This window comes from Fistularia commersonii, chromosome 27 (genome assembly GCF_037954325.1).
Source record: "Fistularia commersonii isolate RoL2024-O1a breed Wild chromosome 27, RoL_Fcom_v1.0, whole genome shotgun sequence".
NCBI classification, from domain to species: domain Eukaryota; kingdom Metazoa; phylum Chordata; class Actinopteri; order Syngnathiformes; family Fistulariidae; genus Fistularia; species Fistularia commersonii.
The window spans coordinates 1,752,577-1,772,500 of NC_141310.1; the positions used below are offsets into that span (position 1 = coordinate 1,752,577).

Below are 19,924 nucleotides of genomic sequence, written 5' to 3' on the forward strand. Positions count from 1 at the left end.
TTAGTTAAGTGTATTATTTACCCCGGCCTGCACCCTTGGACTGGAAACCACACAAAGAGAGGGCCTTCGCACTCTCTCTCTCTTTCTCTCTCTCTTTTTGAATTCAACATTACATTTCCAGTACTGACTCTAAGTGGGGCTTTTAACATCTCCGCCAAATTCACCGATCCTGCTATAAAACATTTCCACCATATCCTCATTGTATCTACATGCTGTTATCAGGTCCTATATATACATATGCAAATACTGAGGAACAGGTTGCTATTTCAGTATTAGAATATTGTAATAACAACCTCTTATTGATGGATTTAGCTGGTTTTAAAAATCCACAAAATGCAAATGCCACGGGGAGGCAAAATAATGAAGATAAGATAAACGTTATTGATTCCCATAGGGGAAATTCTTTAAATACGAGCACGGGGGGTTCCAGCTAGGCGTAAACAGACTTCCCTTTTGCCGTGAATATACATTTACCAATATATGTATTAATAATTAAAATGTAATCATAAATATAAAGTGTATACACAGCCGTACATATACATATGCATGTATTTGTATATGCATGTGTCTCTACAGCATATATGCAGTAAACATAAAGTATATACACAGTGGATGGACAGACGGACAGATAGACAGATAGATAAGAATAGAACAGAATAGTAAGTGCAAAGTGAATTAAAATGGAATTAAGGATATACATTTATACGCATGTGAGTGTATGTATGCACAGACACACATGCACATACACACACACACCCACTCACACACACTCACACACACACACACACACATACACATGCACACATATATATATTTGTGTGTATAAATGGACGTACTACTTGTGTTGTAAAAGTGCGCACTGGCTATGATGATGCTAAACATTGCATTTGCTACGATGATGACGCTTAACTCCTACAACATGCTTTTTCCAGGCCTGCAAAGTGTTCGTGTAATTCTAACAAAAACAAACTTTGGGTAAAACACAATCACTCAGCTATATGGCTGGTTAAACTGACTGTCTGCGTCGAGTGATTGGATGAAGCAAAAGGACTTTCCTGTTTGAGCAAGCAGAGCAGAGCAGCAAACGGGTGGAAAATGCAGAAGCTTATGAGCGGAAAGGAACGTCCACCAATGCGTTGCCATGTTTGCCGCTCGCGTGGCAGCAAGACGCTCGGGCGGCATTCTGTCACCGTTTTACACGACCGTGAAGATAAATGACCTTAAAATACATGACTGAATAAGGTAATTCAATTATGCATAATGTATTTAACACTTCATTAAGAAAACATGCTATGGTCAGTCATGAACACAAGCTAGTTTTTGCTTCCTACATTATAAATGCCTGCCTTTATTTGGTACATGAAGAATATTCATTCATTCTCTGTATCCCTCATCCTGCACTCAGGCTCACAGGGGTGCTGGAGCAACATATAGACATACAAACATTCACCCTCTCATTGACACGTCATAAAAAAAATACAACCACTCAGTCTGTCATTTCTCAAAAAACCGCCTGCAAGGTTTTGGACCGTAAGAATAAAAATCATTTTTCAATGCGCCATAATCAACGGCACTGCCATTCAGCGCCAATGGTGGCAATCTTGAGGTAAAAAGTAAACGACACAAACTTGGAATACATGTGCTAGCTCCTCTTTCTTGTTCAGCCGTCAACAACAGCACGCCTGCTCAATCCCACGACCCAATGAGAATTCGATCTGGTCGCCAAATCATAACCATGAGGATTGGAGGTAAACGTCACCTTAAAATGTCTTCAAGCAGAGCTTTTTCCTGAGCAGCGCACAAAAGTGGGCAACACTTTGATGAATTGAATGACACATAACTCGGCGCCATACGTTTTGGTCGTAGTCGTGCCGCACATCGAAGGCCCCGTCATCCCTGACAGATAACTTCGAACTCCCTCTCCACCCTGACTACTTATCAGAGTGACCTGTGAGCCCACGTTTCCTCTGGCGGTCGGAACGATTTCTGATGATTCCATCGGCGGTTACTATGGCCAAGCAGCCGAATTTGACTGCTGGTCTGGGAAAGAGACCGTCAGATAAGCACGGAAAATCAAATCAGCTTTTTTAGCATATGTGTGTGTGTGTCTATGTGCGTGTATTCTTTTTTTCTTTTCGTTTTTGGCAACGCTATTAGATAAATACAAATCACATGTTCAGCTCGAGGTGTGAAAACATTTAATCAAGCCTCGGGTTAAACTCTATAAACATCGCTTAAATGAGTTTCTCCACGTAACACGGCCTCAGTTCACACGGTGCATTCCAGAAGCCCTACGTTCCCGCAGATTTGAAACGCTGTGAAACAGTAATAGTGCAGGTATAACACGTCACGGCTCCGTCGGCATTTACATTGAGGCAAATGACAAGGTAAATACTTTAGGTTTTGCATAAAAACCCCGTGGCCGCGAACGTGACACATTTCACATCAGCGAGGGGAGACGATCTAGCCAAAATAAATCTATTTACATGTGTTTTGTTAATGAGGGGACGGCTCGGGCGGAAGCGGAAGTTCCAGGTTGGATTCCCGAGCTTCTCCTAGCCTGTGTGGAAGTGTTTGCTGAGCAAGACACTGATACCCCTAACAGTTCCCGGGGGCCGCTCAAGTGTCCGCCCGCTGCTCACGGTGCATCCATGATGGGTTGAAATGCAGAGAATCCTTTCCTGCAGGTGATTATTCAGTAATTCAAAATAATTTGAAAAATATAAAATTATTTTTATTTCTGTTTGCAGTTTCTTTTTTTTCTTTTAAAAGAATTCAATTAAAATTCACCGTACTCAGAATCAGCAGGTTGGATAGAAGTAAGCAAGAGAAAAAACAAGAAGCAGCAAGCAATTCCTGTCATCACTAACAAAATTATAAGAAAAAATGTCAAAGAATGCAATTTGATGTTCTTTAGAATTTCCTCAGTGTTCGGTAATCATTTTTAATTCCATCAATTGAACTTATGGTGATTGCCTGTCTATACATATGTCTCGGTGCAGTTATAATGTTGGCTTGTTAGTAAACTGCAAGAGTTAGATGACTTATTTGTTTATTTTGAGTTCTTTTTTATTATCTCCTTCAAGAAATTAAAAACAAAGCATACATTGTCACCGCCTATTGTTGCCAAATTGCTGTAATGGTGTTGGACAGGCTGGTTCTGTAATTAACCTTTCATAATGGTGTAACAATGCAACACAGAGCAGAGCATCATGCAGGCATTAAAGTCTGTCGAACTAACATCTATCTATCCATCTACACTGTATAGATACTGTATATATACTACATATGTACTGTATAGATACACATATTTATAAAAGTATATATATATATATATATATACATGCATTTAAATTCAGAATTTATATTTTAAGAATTTACTTTTTATTACGAATATACTTTTATATATGTACATTTATACATGTTGACGCAGTTGGAAAATGTTGTAATCCGTCAAATTTGCTTTATCTAGTCATATCGCTGAACTATAGTATTCTAACATGCATAAAAGAACAGTGCTGGCCAGGCAACTAAAAATGGGGTTGTCTTTAAAATCACAGGCAGGACATTTTGGGTCATGTTGCGAGGCGCTGCATCGTCATGCCCATAGGGCTCCGGGGGAGGTCGCGATCGGTCATGACTGCACACCACAGCGTCACTCGATAACCGCGTCAGCTACCCGCCAGTTTTAGAAGAAAAAAAAAAATCGACCTGCAGGAAACATTTCACTCTACGTGTAGTAGAGGTTCAGCTACTAAATGATTATTTACAGCATTTCTTGGGTGACAGCATGATCATCCGACCTGTGACATGGCTTGGATCCAACCTATGCAAGGCTTTCAGACAATCTGGAGACGGTAAAAATCCAAGCCGTTAACTGCTTCTCAAAACTGTATCAATCACCATCTCTTTTCCAAGCAGAAAACAATGTCAGTTATGTAACATAGTGATAAAAATGAGTTATTAAGGAGCTGTTTGCGGCCGCCAGAGTTGCGGGAACGGGGCGAAGCAAAACAAACCTCTGCTCCCACAAGTCGTGAGCGCGACGGTTTCGTCGCCAATGGGAATTCTGAAGTGCAACAGCCGTCTAGGCGTCTAATGGGTCAGGAGTGACATTTGCAAGTATGTTTGCATGCTGCTCGATGGGCTGCAGCTAAGCAGCTGATTGGCACTTTTCCACAGGGATCCATTCAACAAGGACACGATTTCTTAAAAAAGGAGGCCTTCCCTGGAAAGTTAATGGTGATTGTTTTTCCAACTGCTGTCTAGTTTACAGCGACCGTGTTATATTTACGGAAATCTGTTGCCTGAAATTGAAATAAAGCAGCAGCTTATCGAAAGCGACGGTGTTTCGTTGATTAACAATGTGACGGTGGATATTTTATGGATTTAAAAAACACAATGTATCATCTTTGTTCTGAAAGGAAATGCGGACTAGTTGTTTCAAAAGCAGCTAAGCAGGTAGCTGAGTTATTGACAGGCAAATCGGGTTACATAACTTTTTTAATTCTTGGGTAAAAAAAATAAACAAAAAACTATCTGTATACGATTAGCCTCCCACACAGAGATAACAGGAAAGACAAATTATAATCAGAATGTTTTTTTTTTTTAAAAAGTCCACTAAAATGTGAAAACATCTACTTTCCGAGTCCCTTTTTTTTCCTAAACTTTGTGGTTATTTCTCACAAAAAGACAACACAGAGCGTTAACCGGAGCCTCAGATGCCCGTGTTCTCTGTTCACAATAAGTATCTGCCCTCGCTGCAACTCAGTGAAGATATTTTGTCTGGTCTAAATAATATCTGGTCTAAATTAATGACATCAACAAAAATAATAACAAAAGGTTAGAGCGCAATAATGCAATATTTCTGAAAAGAAAACGTGAAAATAAGCTGCTACGACATTTTTTAGGTCACTTATCACCTCTAACAAACCAAGGGGCCCACGGCTATCCGTAACGTGTACGACAGTCAGAAAACAGTGGCGTTCAGGCAGCATCCCCCCCGGAGGGGACAGTTTGGCCTCAAAGAGGCCCGGTTTCCACGTGCCCTCCCACGAAAAACATAAGATTGAGACTTAAAAGTGAGTGTGGACCGTGGACACTGAGAAACCCTCTCATATCCCTGCTTTGACCGTTACGGGCAGGAGGGACTGGAGGGCCGGGTTAACGTTTCCCCGTCGGCCTGCAAACTCCCATGATGCTTTCAGGGGATCAGAAGCCGTGCAATAATTGATAGATATTAATGATGTCATGGAGGCCAGCGAACAGCATGCTGGATAGTGCTCTTTTGTCATTTTAAAGTTAAAAACTGAACCTTAACTCGTGCCCCATATGCAGATCCAACGAAGGGTTGCCCTGATCGCGTTAATGCCCTGTTTATAACAAGTGCATTGCCATGTTATGACACAAGAGACAAGAGAAATGTGTTGTGGCATTTCAAGGGGGTGAATCGGCCCGTGTGGCCTGTTGCACTTAGTGTGGGGTGTTTTCCCAACCCCACTCCCGCTCCCGCTGCACATGTGTGACCTACCTGCTCCCTGGATATGCAGGGCAGCGAGGGTCTGCGGGGCATCTTGCAGCTGCCGTAGTAGCTGGTCGAGGTTTCCCCCAGGGAAACGCAGCTGGACCTCCTGCGGGGTCTGATGACGGGGACCTTCTCCTCGGCGCCGGGGGCCCCGCACGGCGCGTCCCCCGCAGGCGGGTAGCAGCGCTCGAAGCAGAGCCCCAGCGAGGAGCCGCAAAGCCCGGCGCAGCAGGCGAGCAGGGGCCGCAGCAGCGCCGGCAGGACGCTCAGACTCGTGTAGGAGAGGAGCCACACGACGCTGGCGAAAAGCAGCGTGAGGACGCTGTGTTTGAGCTTCAGCGTGGGGACGAGGGTGAGCAGACCCACGCATCCCAGCACGAAGAGCAACCTGCCCACCATTTGCATGTGGTGCTGCTGCTCCTCTGCCCACTGCAGCGAGCGCAGCACGGCGAAATCCCCGAGGTAGCACGACGCCGGCAGCAAGAGGAGCCAGCATTTGCCGCTCTCCCGGTTCCTCCTCTTCAGGTACAGCGTGAGGAAGAAGAAGGCGCAGCCGATGCTGAAGAGCGGGCTGGCGGACTGCGCGAAGCCCGACCACAGAGTCCGCAGATCCCACAGCGGCTGGCTCTGCGCGCACCGGGAGGCGGCGAGCGACGCGGCGACGATGACCAGCGCGCCGACGTACACGTTGGACACCCTCGACCATTTGGAGCCGAGCGCGTCCTCGTTGCAAAAGCCGCACAGGTTGAGCAAGAAGCCCCGCCGGTGGTCCTGCCGGAGCGGCGTGACGCAGCTCTTCACGTAGCCGTTCCGCAAGCCCTCCGAGCCGTTCGCGCTCCCGGCGGCGGCGTCGTGGTGCCTTGTTTTGCTGTGCGAAACCTCTCCTTCCTCCCGTGCAGCCATGCCTCGACCGGGGAGGAGGAGGAGGAGGACGACGACGAGGAGGAGGAGGAGGAGGAGGGGGGCTCCTCGTATCCCTCAAAGTCCGACTTTCCGGCTATCCGCGCGTTATTAACGCTGTACTACATAACGGCGGACGCACTCCATGGCCACCAAAACGTGCTCCGGCACTTGGACTGAAGAATGAAGGTGAGATGTTGTTTTTACAGAAAACGGGCTCTCTCTCGCCCCCTAGGGGACACAACCGAGGTGTGTGTATGGAGTTGGGGGGGTGGGGGGTGGCGAGCCAGTCCCGGCTGAACCGAACCTTTTGACCCCTGAAAACTCTCTCTCTTTCTCTCTCTCTCTTTCTCCCCCCCCCTCTCTCTCTCACTCACACACACGCACACACACACACACACACACTAATAAACTTGCACTTTCAAAAATTGCAATGGACTTTCCTCATCTAAGGGATCTACCTTCTTCTCTGTGTCGACACAGTTATTCCAAATATTTACTGATCAGGGGGTGGAATTTTGTTTTCGGTTAAGTTTGATTTACCTACACCCAAGCCGGGTGCCTGGTCACCCCCCCCCCCCACCTCTTATTACGTTGTTGTTTGTTTGGACGTCGGCCTGTCTGCCGGTGTGATTACATAAATACTACCAGTCCTGCAAGGAGCACCGGCAGGGACAAACAGCACTATTATCATTATTGTGGAAATCAAGAAACAGAAACGAACGCATGTGACTGAAGCTAATAAATCAAATTATTACTAGCCCCCGGGGGGGAATTACTTGACTTATTGAATCAATGCTCCTCTCGGCCAAAAACTCACCCCATTCCTTTTTTTTCCCTCTCTACGGTCGGTGTAGATTCTGCTTTTGTTTTGCAGGGGGGGCCGAGGGGGCGTTGAGCGTGTGCAGGAGAAACACTGAATGAAGGACTTGGAAACACTCGCCTCAAGACAACGGTTCATTCAAAGTTTAGCGAATACGCACTGCACCACTTGGGTTGGAACTCCACTGGAGGGTGCTGCAAACCAACGTAACCGTCGCTTTCTGTCAACTTATTTCTTCTCAGCTGACCTACAAGCCTTTCCTCAACAGCCCCATCATTAAAATGTTGGCCTGGATCCGTGAGGTCTGATGACACTCAGAGGTGCGACACTCTTGAACACGGGCTATAAAATAAGAAGAAGCCCACAGAATGTACACAAGATCACATTGAGTGTTTGCATCTCCCCCAAAGGCCACGCTCATTGTTCCCAGGTAGAAAGGTCATGAAGTGAGGTCATTGTGCAAAAATATCTTAACAAAACCTTCATTTTCTCACTGTTTACTAAGGGTTATCACAATGAATCATACAGTTTTGCTCTCACAGTTCCCCCAAGGGGCCACGGGGTCGGGCATGGGGGGGGGGGGGGGGGGGGCAGTCTGTCAGTTTATAATGGCTTCAGAAAGCGAAGGGAAGCCTGGCAACCTTACATCTAAAATTAGATTTTACCTGAATCTGGCAGGTCAGTGGATGAGCCGATAACCGTCCGCGGTGCCTCGTTTACACCGACAGCAACAATCCCTCCTATGTGAAGAAGCCAGGCCAGAATGCTGCGCACGACCGGCTGGGATTCAGAAAGACGGCAACAGCCTATAAACATGCACCTGTGCTAGCGGGAACATTGAAACACATCCGATTTAAACCCACAACCACTGGGAGAATTGATTAATTAATAGTGTTTATATTCATTAATGAGAGCATTTCCAATATTACACCGCCTGGTTGATTTTAATGACCTCTGTTTCGACCACTGATAATCCATGACTTAGAGTGAAGGTGCCATAATTGGCTGATTATTATTTCTAATATATATTGAACCAGGGCTTTTGTATTTTTAATGTCTTCTACCTTAATTTTCATATTTGTTTTTTAACCCTTACAACGGCACGTCAGTGTACGTTGCTCCTTGCGTCATTCCACCGTTAATGTTTTGCAAAGAATAAACCTCGGGGGGGGGTGGGATCTCGTTTGATTTAATTTTCTTTCTCTCATTGACGTTCCTCTAATACCTTTCATTCTCATTCCTTTCCGTAAAAAACAATAATAGGAAGTTTCTTTCCATTTTTTTGTGCTTTGTGTTTTTCACCGTGATGTAGTTTGACCATCTCTGACTTGCCGTAGCAGTGATGTGGCCGGTAAGCGAGCGGCTAATCTTCCACGTCACTAGGAAGTAGTGGTGACATGAACAGATAGCTGACTGAGAGAAGCCGCAGGGGATTTCTTTTTTTTTTTGGTAAATGCGAAGTGCGAAGGTGGCTCAGGGAGGACGCACCGCAGAAAAATAGCCCTGGAATTAGGTAGGTGATGCATTTCATCTGTGTTGCGACCGTAAATCGCATTTGGTAGAAATTAGCCTTCGTCCCTGTGATAACACAGCTAGCTAACACGAATGTCGTCCATTTCAGTGCTGGCCTAGACAGTAGCTAGGTTGTCACTAGCCCAAGTTTGCGCACCGCTCTTATAACGTACAAAAATGTAGATAATAAAAGTTCCGAATGTTTGCTTTGGTGAGGTTGTAGCAATACGTCGGTGATGCTAACGGAGGCAGCGCAGCTAAAGCTGCCGCATAGATGTATCTACCAGCGTGTTGTAACACTTTGGCCCACCGTAAACGCTGAACATCGGGAAGGCTCGATTCAACACGCCTCTACGGCTCCTTTCTATCTAATATCTGAACACTCTCTCAACCCTTTTTAAAAGCTTTCGTTTTAGGCCTTCCAGAGAATAATCGCCTGTCAACCTATAGAATCTCCCTTCCCCTCAACACAGAGCTAAGCTAATACAAACATCCTTCACTTGAAGGCAATACACCGTCTCCTGTGCGAATTCACTGCTTCATAACCAGCGCTGGGTGTTATTCATCTATCTAGTTTATCCACAGTCCCCCGGCTTTCTCAAAAAAGCAAGCAGTTTTTCTCAATGCAATATCACGAATATTTTCCTGACGATCCGATGAAAACACCGCCCTCGTTTCAGTGTCGTGTGTGCGCCCGAAGAACCAGGAACTTTTCCTCGGTAAATTTAAATGAGACCATGGATGAAGGTAGTTTGTGTGACAGAGGGGGAAACAGAGAATAGGGTTAGATGGAGAAAACATGCGGAGAAATGCTGAAACATGAGGAATCTGCAGCTTGATTGAAGGGAATTTAACATAAAATAAAGAGGTTAAATGCATTCGCCTGACGATTGCACCGTGAAATCACGAACATACGAGGGAGGTGTTGGTGTAACTATCAAAATATTACACGACTGCCATCCCTGAATCATTGAAAATGAAAGGGTTTTGGAAATGCGTTGTTGCATGTAGGTCTCCAAAACATCCATTTTAATCTTTCTTTTCCTGTGGTCATGATTGCAAGTGTTATTTGCAGTGCTTATGTCCTCTGTTGTAAGTCGCTTTGGATAAAAGTGTCTGCCAAATGTAATGTAATGTAATGATACCATATAAATATGATCCATTATGGCAGCAATGCTACAGTGGCGTTGACTGAATATGATCCAATGCACAACTTCTGTGTTACCTTTTACGAAAATAATGTAGTATTTGTCAGTTCATGGAGTTTTTAATTTTCTGTATCTTGCACCTCTGAAATTTGGAAGGTGTTAAACAGAATTGCTACTCCATGAATAGACATGAGAGGGGGCAGAATATTAGAAAAGTGCTTTTGTGCAATGATCTCCAATAAAATAATAACCGACAAAAATAAAAATGACCACAAAGACAATATATTGGTCAGTTAAGAGTAAACTACATTTGACAGGTTTACCAATTGACACCATACGTCTCGTATGGAGTTAGCAGTTTACAAATGTCCCAAATAAAGGACAGTGCTATTAATAGCCCACTGCATGTTAACTCTAAACTCCAACATGTTTAATCATATTAAACCTGTGGTCTGTGAAGCCTTCAATATCACAATCCCCAATGATTCGAACAGGGATAGTGAACATTAAGAAAAATGCTAAACAATAAGTCCTCCATAGAGAGGCAGGACCTTGAATGGTCAGTGGAGCAGTATGTTATGACATTTGGGACACTTTGTTATTGAGAAACTCCTATCCTTTATTGATCTGCACAGAACGTTAGTAACTAAAATATTTTGCGTGTCCTGTTTTACACTTGGATTTATTGACCTTAGTTTAGTCTAAGGAAGATTATACTAAAAAAGCAAAAGGAATAAGAGGGTGTCGAAATCTCACCTTTTTAATTTTTTTTTTTTCTCGTCGTTAAATATATTGTGAGTGTATCTGACTGGTCTTGAAATTATGTTTGATGTCAACAGCACTCTTACACGCATATTGAAATTGCTTTGTAATTTTCCCTCCATGTTCTGAGAAGGGATGTATAGTTTGGTGAAGGCCCAATAAAAGATATATCAATATATATATTCCTTCACTTCCACTCAAAGAAGCCTAGTCCATTTTATTTTGAGAGTGTTTGTGTACCAAGTTATCCCTTGTCCAACTCCTGCAGCACAAACATTGCACCTAACTGCATTCCAAGAGAATCTTCTCATCAATCCTACGTATTTGGTCTAATCTTAAAATTCAGATCTTGTTTTGTTTTATTGTCTTGCGTCCTTTCTCACATGTCCTGTGTTTTTGCTCTCAAATGACTTATTTCCTCCTGTGACTAAATACGCCGTCTGCCTTCCTCTCGCAGGTGTCATCCAGTAAGAGATACTCTTCGGGATTCTAGAGGAGGATTCAACGCTCGGCAGCAAAATGACAGCTGCGGAGAACGTTTGCTACACTCTGATCAATGTCGCATCCGACTCTGAGCCCCCCTCTGAAGTCAGCCTCAAAACTGATTTGGGTAACTCTTCGTTCATTGCTTATCTAAGGGAGCCATTTTGGTTTGCGCCACAGGAATTTCCTCTTCTCTGACGTTTTCACAAAAAAAGATTGATAAAACTAATGTGATTCCAAAACATTTACTAATTCTTTCAAAAATATTCAAAGTGAAAATTGGTAAACATAAATCTTTAAAAAATCAATAACTTCTGTTTGTGGCCGTTGTATAAAGAAGATATAGTTAGTTTTTCTTTGTTTTCTATTTGTTGTGACAGAAAAAGGGGAAATCAAGGCAAAGACCGAGGCCCTGAAAAAGGTCATCATCATGATCCTCAATGGGGAGAAGCTGCCGGGTCTCTTGATGACCATAATCCGCTTCGTGCTCCCGCTTCAGGACCACACCATCAAAAAGCTGCTGCTGGTGTTCTGGGAGATCGTCCCAAAAACAACACCGGATGGCAAGCTGCTTCAGGAGATGATCCTGGTCTGCGATGCCTACCGAAAGGTACGCTTATAACACTGGTTTGGAATGGTATAGTAGTTTGCGGTTCCTTTTTATAGCTATGTCACAAAAAATGGGCGAAAAGACAGCTGTTCGCTGAAAAGAAATTGCTGTATCCTTGCTACTTTTGTGCTCCAATTCAAATTAATATGTGATTAATAGGTAGTATACAGGTGTCACTCGAAGATTGAATTTTTTTCCGTTTGATTCCAGGACTTGCAGCATCCCAACGAGTTCATCCGTGGCTCCACCCTGCGTTTTTTGTGCAAACTTAAGGAATCGGAGCTGCTCGAGCCCCTGATGCCAGCGATCCGGGCCTGTCTTGAGCACAGGCACAGCTACGTCCGCCGCAACGCTGTCCTCGCCATCTACACCATCTACAGGTACAACTGAGAATCGAAAATACTGTCAACTCTTTGCAACAACATTTAATGCAATATTGATTTTTTTGCCCCTCATCTGTTTGTGGGTAAAGCTGTTTCTGTTACTTCACCTGCTGCAGATCAACCTGCAGCATTATTTCATTTTAATCGCATAAAAACAAATAACATTAAATAACGTAAAAAACAAATTTAAAGCTGTTTAACAAATTGGAAGATGCTTGACTTGAATCCCTAAAGGAAGGTGAATGAAGCAGTAAGGGGTTCAGGTTCTCATTTAGCGTTTTCGCAAAATGTATCTGAGGTATTGTGTTGGAAAGTGTCAGCGCTTCACCTTGTCTTTATCTGGTTTTAGGAACTTTGAGCATCTCATCCCTGATGCCCCAGAACTCATCCATGACTTCCTTGTGAATGAGAAGGATGCGAGTTGCAAGCGAAATGCTTTCATGATGCTGATTCATGCGGATCAGGTATGCAGACGTCACCACCCTCCCCTCTCACTTGCTTGTCATGCACCTCCTAACTCATATAATAAGTCACCAAAAACGCCATCATCCCTCTCCTCCAGGATCGTGCTCTCGACTACCTCAGCACTTGCATTGACCAAGTCCATACTTTTGGTGACATCCTCCAGCTGGTCATCGTGGAGCTGATATACAAAGTGAGCAGTGCCCTCTATTAAATCCCAGTGTGCCGCTAAAGAACAGAGGCTGCAGTAATATGTTGTTGTTTTTACTTTCCTCTGGCAGGTGTGTCACGCCAACCCCTCCGAACGCGCTCGGTTCATCCGCTGCATTTACAACCTTCTCCAGTCCTCCAGCCCAGCGGTTAAATATGAGGCGGCCGGCACTCTTGTAACTCTCTCTAGTGCACCCACAGCCATTAAGGTACACCCAGCAACGCTTGTGACGGTCATCACGTGTGTGTCCCAAAACACCTATGGAGCACAGCCCCAGTGTCTAACAAAAGAGCGTCACTGTTTGTACAGATCTTCATTTGCTTCTTGTGCATTCTGTGTTTTCTCGCACCCAGGCTGCCGCCCAGTGCTACATCGATCTGATAATCAAGGAGAGTGACAACAATGTGAAACTCATTGTTCTCGACCGCCTGATAGAACTGAAGGAGCATCCAACTCATGAGCGTGTGCTCCAGGTACTCTCACCCATGTGCCTAATACAACTGTCCTAACACAAAACCAAGCCGTGTCTATTACTAGTACGTTAGCATTATATTGTATCAGAAGTGTCGAAAACAGATTACATAAATTGTAACATCCGATTCATTTATATTCCATATTTTTTAATATTCCAAATAAAATCATACAGTCGCACCATTTAGACGTCAAAGTAAATTTGCAAAGTCCCTGAAAATATAATTGACACACATTAGCACACTGTACTTTAGCACACTACCACCCTGCAGACGGGAATGGAATATCTAACCAAGTCAATTGACTCTCTGAACACAAGAGGGCGCAATAGGTTTCCCAGATGACTTCGACAGACCCGTTGTTGGACCTGAAGGCTCACAGTTTTATTGGTCCTTTTTTCCCAGAAATTAGTTTGAATTCTGAGCATTTTAAGTTTCAATTTGTTTTTCACTGTTCTCAACAAAAATAAAAGTCTTCTAAAGAAGATCTCGAAGTTCGGATGGAAGTTTTCCCTATAGTTCATAAAGAGCTTTCATTCTTTCATCCGCCCATTGATTTTCAATTTCGTCTCATATGAAAGAAAGAAAAAATCACTGAGCTGACCACCAGGACACGTGATTCATGTGACATGGTTATGGGGTGTTGATAAATGTGGCAGACTTTGCTCTAACCCTCATTTTCTACCCCAAGGATCTTGTGATGGACATCTTGCGTGTACTCAGCACACCTGACCTGGAAGTGAGGAAGAAGACCTTGCAGCTGGCGCTGGACCTGGTCTCATCCCGCAATGTGGAAGAGGTTTGTTCTTGACCAGACACAGGCTTTGCTTTGCTGGCATAGCCGAAATAAATGAAAATGTGTCCATTTGTCTTCCAGTTGGTTATTGTCCTGAAGAAAGAAGTGATCAAGACGAACAATGTGACTGAACACGAAGACACCGACAAGTACCGGCAGCTCCTGGTCCGCACTCTTCACTCCTGCAGCGTGCGCTTCCCAGACATGGCTGCCAACGTCATTCCAGTGGTGAGATTTATATTATTTACCACACATGTTCAGTTGTTCAGTTTTGTTTTTACACATAAAGATTTTTGCTCCCTGGCATTGTCGTGTCCTTGTGTCGAAATGTGCAGCTAATGGAGTTCCTCAGCGACACCAATGAGGCAGCTGCTGCTGACGTGCTGGAGTTTGTGCGCGAGGCTATTCAGCGGTTTGACAACTTAAGGCCTCTTATAATCGAGAAGATGCTGGAAGTTTTTCACGCCATCAAAACTGTCAAGTAAGGCTTCCAAAGCATATTTAAGAGACCACATGTGACGGGATCAATATTTTGCATCTGTTGTAATCAGTCAAAACAGATTTTCCCTTTGGAGTTTAGTCTATAAATAGCCCAGAGGAAGTAAAAAGAGGAAGAAAAAAATTAAATTGGATCATTGATAATTCAATATCTGGATTCTGTAAAGATCTTCATTGAAAACATTCACACATTGTGTGCCAAAGCAGTTACAGTGTTCACAAAGACTGTGATGTATGTGTGTAATGTTTTTCACCCTGTATCCACCCAAAATCGACTATCTACCACAATGTATTTTGCGCAATATATCCTCACTTTTTGTTGTTATCCTCAATTTTTCAGAATATACAGGGGAGCACTTTGGATTTTGGGTGAATACTGCAGCACTAAGGAAGACATACAGAGTGTGATGACAGAGGTCAGGCGATCACTAGGGGAGGTAATTGTAACTTTTAACGTCACTTTAAATGTCAAGAATTGCACAGCACAACGGTGGTTCTTGCAGATGTGTGACACCCCCCGGCCTGTCTTTTGCACAGATTCCGATTGTCGAGAACGAGATAAAGAAGGAGACTGGAGAAGTGAAGCCGGAGGACGAGGTGAACGCAGCGCCTGCTCAGAAGCTGGTGACAGAGATGGGCACTTACGTCACACAGAGTGCCCTCAGCTCCTCCAGGCCTTCAAAGAAAGAGGAGGACAGGTAAATGATTGAATCATATTATTTAATTTGTCAATATGGCCCCAAATTGTCAGTCAGTTCATTCATTATTCTACATTCATGTTTTCAGGCCTCCACTCAGGGGCTTCCTGATGGACGGAGACTTCTATGTGGCAGCGTCTTTGGCCACCACACTGACCAAAGTGGCCTTGCGCTATGTCGCCATTGTTCAAGATAAGAAGAAGCAAAATGTAAGCTGACCTCTCTAAGTGTTTTTTTGAAGGTGCCTCCTCCTCTTCTTCTTCTGATCTTGCATTCCCTCTCAGTCGTTTGTTGCAGAGGCCATGTTGATCATGGTCACTGTGCTGCACCTGGGGAAGTCCTCCCTGCCCAAGAAGCCCATCACGGACGACGATGTGGACCGTATCTCACTGTGTCTCAAGGTCCTTTCTGAATGCTCACCCCTCATGAATGACATCTTCAACAAGGAGTGCCGCAAGTCCCTCTCGCACATGCTGACAGTCAGACTGGAGGAGGAGAAACAGTCACAGAAGGTAACAGCACGTTATTTACGATTTGCACAAACTCACAAATTGCACAGGTGCCAGAGGGGTTGGCAAATGTTGGGTTTGATTGTTAATAATTAATGGCCCAAAGTCTTGATCTATTGTAGTTTGGGAAGTGCACTACATGGCAAACGCAAGTACGGGTGTGACAATTTCCTCTTTCTGTCTTTCACAATATCGTGATGATTTTTTATTGTCAGCATATTGTCTAGCACCCTAACCTGCTCTGTCGACATTTGTTTGTTTGCTTGTAGGTTTTTAATTCTTTTCACCACCCCTGCCTGTAGTTTGTCCTTTTGTATTTATGCAGCCTAAATGGGGGTCGAATAAAATCATCAATCCCACGAAAGGTGGAAATTTAAAAGCTAATCTATTTTTTTTCCAAATTAACCACAGAAGGAGTCCGAGAAGCGTAACGTCACAGTGCAGGCGGACGACCCTATCTCCTTCATGCAGCTCACTGCTAAAAACGAAATGACTTCCAAGGAGGACCAGTTCCAGCTCAGCCTGCTGGCAGCCATGGGTAACACTCAGAGGAAGGAGGCAGCCGATCCCCTAGCGTCCAAACTCAACAAGGTTCGCTGACAATGATTTTTTTTTCCTCCCCCTTTATATGCTACAGCGGAGTGATGTCAATCCGAACGAACTGAATCAAAACACATTCTCTGGCCTGTCGCGTGGCTTGGAGCAGATCAGTGTTTTGGGTTTCATAGTTTGATATATTACCACTTCTCCCGTTCCTCCGTTGTTGGTTTTTTTTTCGTCAGTAATATCATCCACAATGTTTGTACTGAATTTAAATCAGAAATTGTAAAACCATCCAAAAGTAGTCTCCAGTGGGGCTCCAATTGATATACCCATGATATAATTGACTATAGCAATCTTATAACTCTGCATAGTACTTCATTGGATGGGCGAAAGCAGATGGAATATTATTATTACCATTATGCAAACTTTCTAAACATTTTTTTAATTTCAACTGATTTCATCACTGATACAATTAAATGAAGATTCTTTAACCCCCATCTAGGTAACGCAGCTGACAGGCTTCTCAGACCCAGTGTATGCTGAGGCCTATGTGCATGTCAACCAGTACGACATTGTGTTGGACGTGCTGGTCGTCAACCAGACCAGCGACACCCTCCAAAACTGCACCCTTGAGCTCGCTACTCTGGGTGAGTTCGGGGTCTATGCTGTGCACGGTCCCCCCTGATTTGAGACAGCAGCGACTTATTGGCTGAACTACCCTTTGCGTTTTCTCTGAATGTGCCTCTTTCGCCCTGACAGGTGATCTGAAGCTGGTGGAGAAGCCATCACCTCTCACTCTTGCCCCACACGATTTTGCGAACATAAAGGCCAATGTAAAAGTTGCATCAACCGAGAATGGCATTATATTCGGCAACATCGGTAAGAAATCCCATCCAGCTGAAAAGCAATGTTTAGTATATTCCTCTCTCTTAATACTTCATCTGATCACATCTTTTTTTCCTCCTCTTCTAGTGTATGATGTGTCAGGAGCTGCAAGCGACAGGAACTGCGTCGTCCTCAGTGACATCCACATCGACATCATGGACTACATCCAGCCGGCCTCATGTACAGATGCGGAGTTCAGGCAGATGTGGGCCGAGTTCGAATGGGAAAACAAGGCAAGCTCTGCGTCTCAGCGTTACCGTCCCCGCAGAGAACCAGAATTCCAACTTCGTTTGATATAAGAAATAATTTGGGTCACTTGGTTGAACTCAGTAGGACTTCACGTCTTGTCAAGTTGAGGGTAAAGTTAGAGTTAATAATCCCTTTTACTGAAGCATACCTTTTCCGTTCCAGGTGACCGTAAATACCAACATCACCGATTTGAATGAGTACCTCCAGCACATCCTCAAGTCCACTAACATGAAGTGCCTCACTCCGGAGAAGGTTGGTCGTGCTGCTGGAAAGCAGGCTTATGTTTTAACCCAGCAAGACTCGAGACTTGAATTAGCATGAAACGTGTTCTTTTCTGAAGCAGTAGCAGGCTGATAACGGATGTCACATATTACGTGGTAAAGAACAGACCCCCTACCAAACAAATCGATTCGTGAACAAAAAAAAAGCCTTAGTATGCGAACAGTATTTTGATCACTGAGCAAACTAACAGGATGCTAACCGCTAGCCGAGGAATGCATTTGCATTTCTGTAGCGCTCCAGCATCCATTGTGCTATCACTGTAATTTTTTTTTTGTTTGTTTATTCAATTGGTCTCTATGTTACTGTGGGTACGCTGTAATCAGCTGAAGATAAGCATCGTTATGTGAACCACATCGTAGTCGATGTGGTTCACAGAGTTCATAGCGAAGCACGAGGAGGCGTTGGTGCTTTGCTGTGTCGGATGGGGGTTAAAAACAGAAAACAGATAAACTGGTTTAAACGCACACACTCACACACACTACATAAATGTTTTAGGCAGGTGTGGAAATATGTAAGAATGATTTCAAAAATGTCAACAATAGTTTATTTTTTTCAATTTCCATGATGAAAAAGGTGTAAACACAGGAAAACTATTAAATCCAGATGGATATTTGGTGTCGCTACACCCCTTCGCCTTCAGGCTGATAGCAACTGTTCAACAGTCAGTGGGTTTGAAGTATTGTAGGGAGGTTTATGATCAACCAGGTATTGTATATTTATGTATCTGTATTTAAAAATATTTTTCTTTTTCTTTGGGCCGCCCCATCTTATCCTATTCAATTAAACATTATGTATACCGCTGTCGTGGCTTATCTTCCCAATGACCCAGGCGCTCTCTGGCTTCTGCGGTTTCATGGCCGCCAACCTTTACGCCCGCTCTATCTTCGGCGAGGACGCCCTGGCCAACGTTAGCATTGAGAAGCCCATCCACCTGGGACCCGACGCCCCCGTCAATGGACACATACGCATCAGGGCCAAAAGCCAGGTGGGTCACAGCTGTGTGACGTAAACACGGTTACCATAGCACCTCAGATTCATAGAATTTAATGTTTTTTTTCACAGGGGATGGCCTTGAGCTTGGGTGATAAAATCAACCTCTCTCAGAAGAAGACCAACGTCTGAATCAACTCCGATCCAGCTGATTCCTCCGGTTTTGTAAAAGTCACCCGCTCCTCTTGTGTATCGTCTTTTTTTTGCACCCTCTCATCACAGCAAAATAAGAAATATACTGTCAAGCTGCTTCTGTGCTGGTTTTTCTTTTTTTTTTTTTTTTTTGGAAAAAAAAACAAAACAAAAAACATCACTTTTGTCTGGCAACTTCTTCTCCATAACCGTCTGTTTTCTCGTTTCATTTTCAATAAACATATGTATTTAAGAAAAACAACATTTTGCTTGATGTTACATTAAGTCAGCTATAGCTCTTAAGCTCAGTAAAGCAGGTTGGTTTAAAATCTATTAAAATCATGTACTAGTTACTTGGGATCTTCAGGGAGAGCAATATGTTGACCATCAGTTGGCTGACAAAATACATCAGATTTTTATCCTTGAATGATTAAAGTCTGACATTATCAGAATTCTGGGCACATTCTTTGTAATTGTGCTACATATCAGACGATGGGGCTCCTACGTATTGACCATAATGATCAAAGTAAGATATGAGATATCATCAGAGATTCACAGAGGCACGATCCTGAAGTCCACTGTCTTGATAGTTGATCACAGGACCACATAGGATATAAAGATTTACAACCATTCACTCCTTCACACATATTGACTTAAGATTCATACTCATCCACTCTCTCAGTCATGTCTTGTATACAGACAGAACAGTTCGCTCATCCGTTCAGCTGTCATTTAGACATACAACCAATCATGTCATAGAAATACAACCATTCACACATATAGAGACATACAGTCCGTCTCACATCATTTGGACATACAATTCACACTTCATATAAACAGCCATTCACCCTCTCATTTGCATGTCATAGATACACAACCATCCACCCTCACTCAGTCACAAATCAGCGACATAAAACCGTTCACACTTATGGACAATTAAAGATGTCCAATGAACCTCTGGCATGTTTCGGGGCTGTGGGAGGAAACCCACAGACAACGGCCCCCTGTCGGAATCCAATCTGCACCTTCTTGCTGTGAGGTGGAAGCTCTGAGC

At 43.8% G+C, this 19,924-nt stretch overlaps 2 protein-coding genes across 4 annotated transcripts in view; one reads left to right on the forward strand and one right to left on the reverse strand.

Moving 5' to 3' along the window:
• pde3b (phosphodiesterase 3B) overlaps nucleotides 1-6,656 on the reverse strand; it is a 34,968-nt gene extending 28,312 nt beyond the window's left edge. For both annotated transcript variants that reach the window (XR_015108895.1, XM_086175234.1), the window contains exon 1: nucleotides 5,531-6,656. Coding sequence is in view for 1 of the 2 variants with exons in the window: in XM_086175234.1 (XP_086031360.1) it covers nucleotides 5,531-6,427 (897 nt within the window). In the remaining variant the exon portion in view is untranslated. The remainder of the gene's footprint in view (nucleotides 1-5,530) is intronic.
• Nucleotides 6,657-8,459: 1,803 nt separating this feature from the next.
• On the forward strand, nucleotides 8,460-19,051 carry copb1 (COPI coat complex subunit beta 1). Of its 2 annotated transcripts, XM_086175237.1 has the most exons (21): nucleotides 11,142-11,279; nucleotides 11,533-11,762; nucleotides 11,973-12,142; nucleotides 12,495-12,609; nucleotides 12,708-12,800; nucleotides 12,889-13,026; nucleotides 13,172-13,291; nucleotides 13,980-14,087; nucleotides 14,166-14,312; nucleotides 14,420-14,565; nucleotides 14,923-15,019; nucleotides 15,120-15,280; nucleotides 15,369-15,489; nucleotides 15,565-15,792; nucleotides 16,201-16,380; nucleotides 16,835-16,979; nucleotides 17,092-17,211; nucleotides 17,305-17,450; nucleotides 17,629-17,718; nucleotides 18,578-18,733; nucleotides 18,811-19,051. In XM_086175237.1, exons 1-21 carry the CDS (start codon nucleotides 11,189-11,191, stop codon nucleotides 18,868-18,870), a joined length of 2,862 nt encoding a protein of 953 aa, XP_086031363.1. In that variant the 5' UTR covers nucleotides 11,142-11,188; the 3' UTR covers nucleotides 18,871-19,051. The 2 variants fall into 2 exon arrangements, with proteins under 2 accessions (XP_086031362.1, XP_086031363.1); XM_086175236.1 differs by lacking the exons at nucleotides 17,629-17,718; nucleotides 18,578-18,733; nucleotides 18,811-19,051 and adding an exon at nucleotides 8,460-8,760 and having other exon boundaries at nucleotides 11,127-11,279; nucleotides 17,305-17,531.
• Nucleotides 19,052-19,924: the final 873 nt, after the last annotated feature.

Coding starts and splice junctions, on each gene's coding strand:
- copb1 (XM_086175237.1), top strand. CDS start 11,189: ATGACAGCTGCGGAGAACGTTTGCTACACTCTGATCAATGTCGCATCC. Junction 11,280..11,532: donor CAGCCTCAAAACTGATTTGG/GTAACTCTTCGT, acceptor TTGTTGTGACAG/AAAAAGGGGAAATCAAGGCA. Junction 13,292..13,979: donor CTCATGAGCGTGTGCTCCAG/GTACTCTCACCC, acceptor TTCTACCCCAAG/GATCTTGTGATGGACATCTT.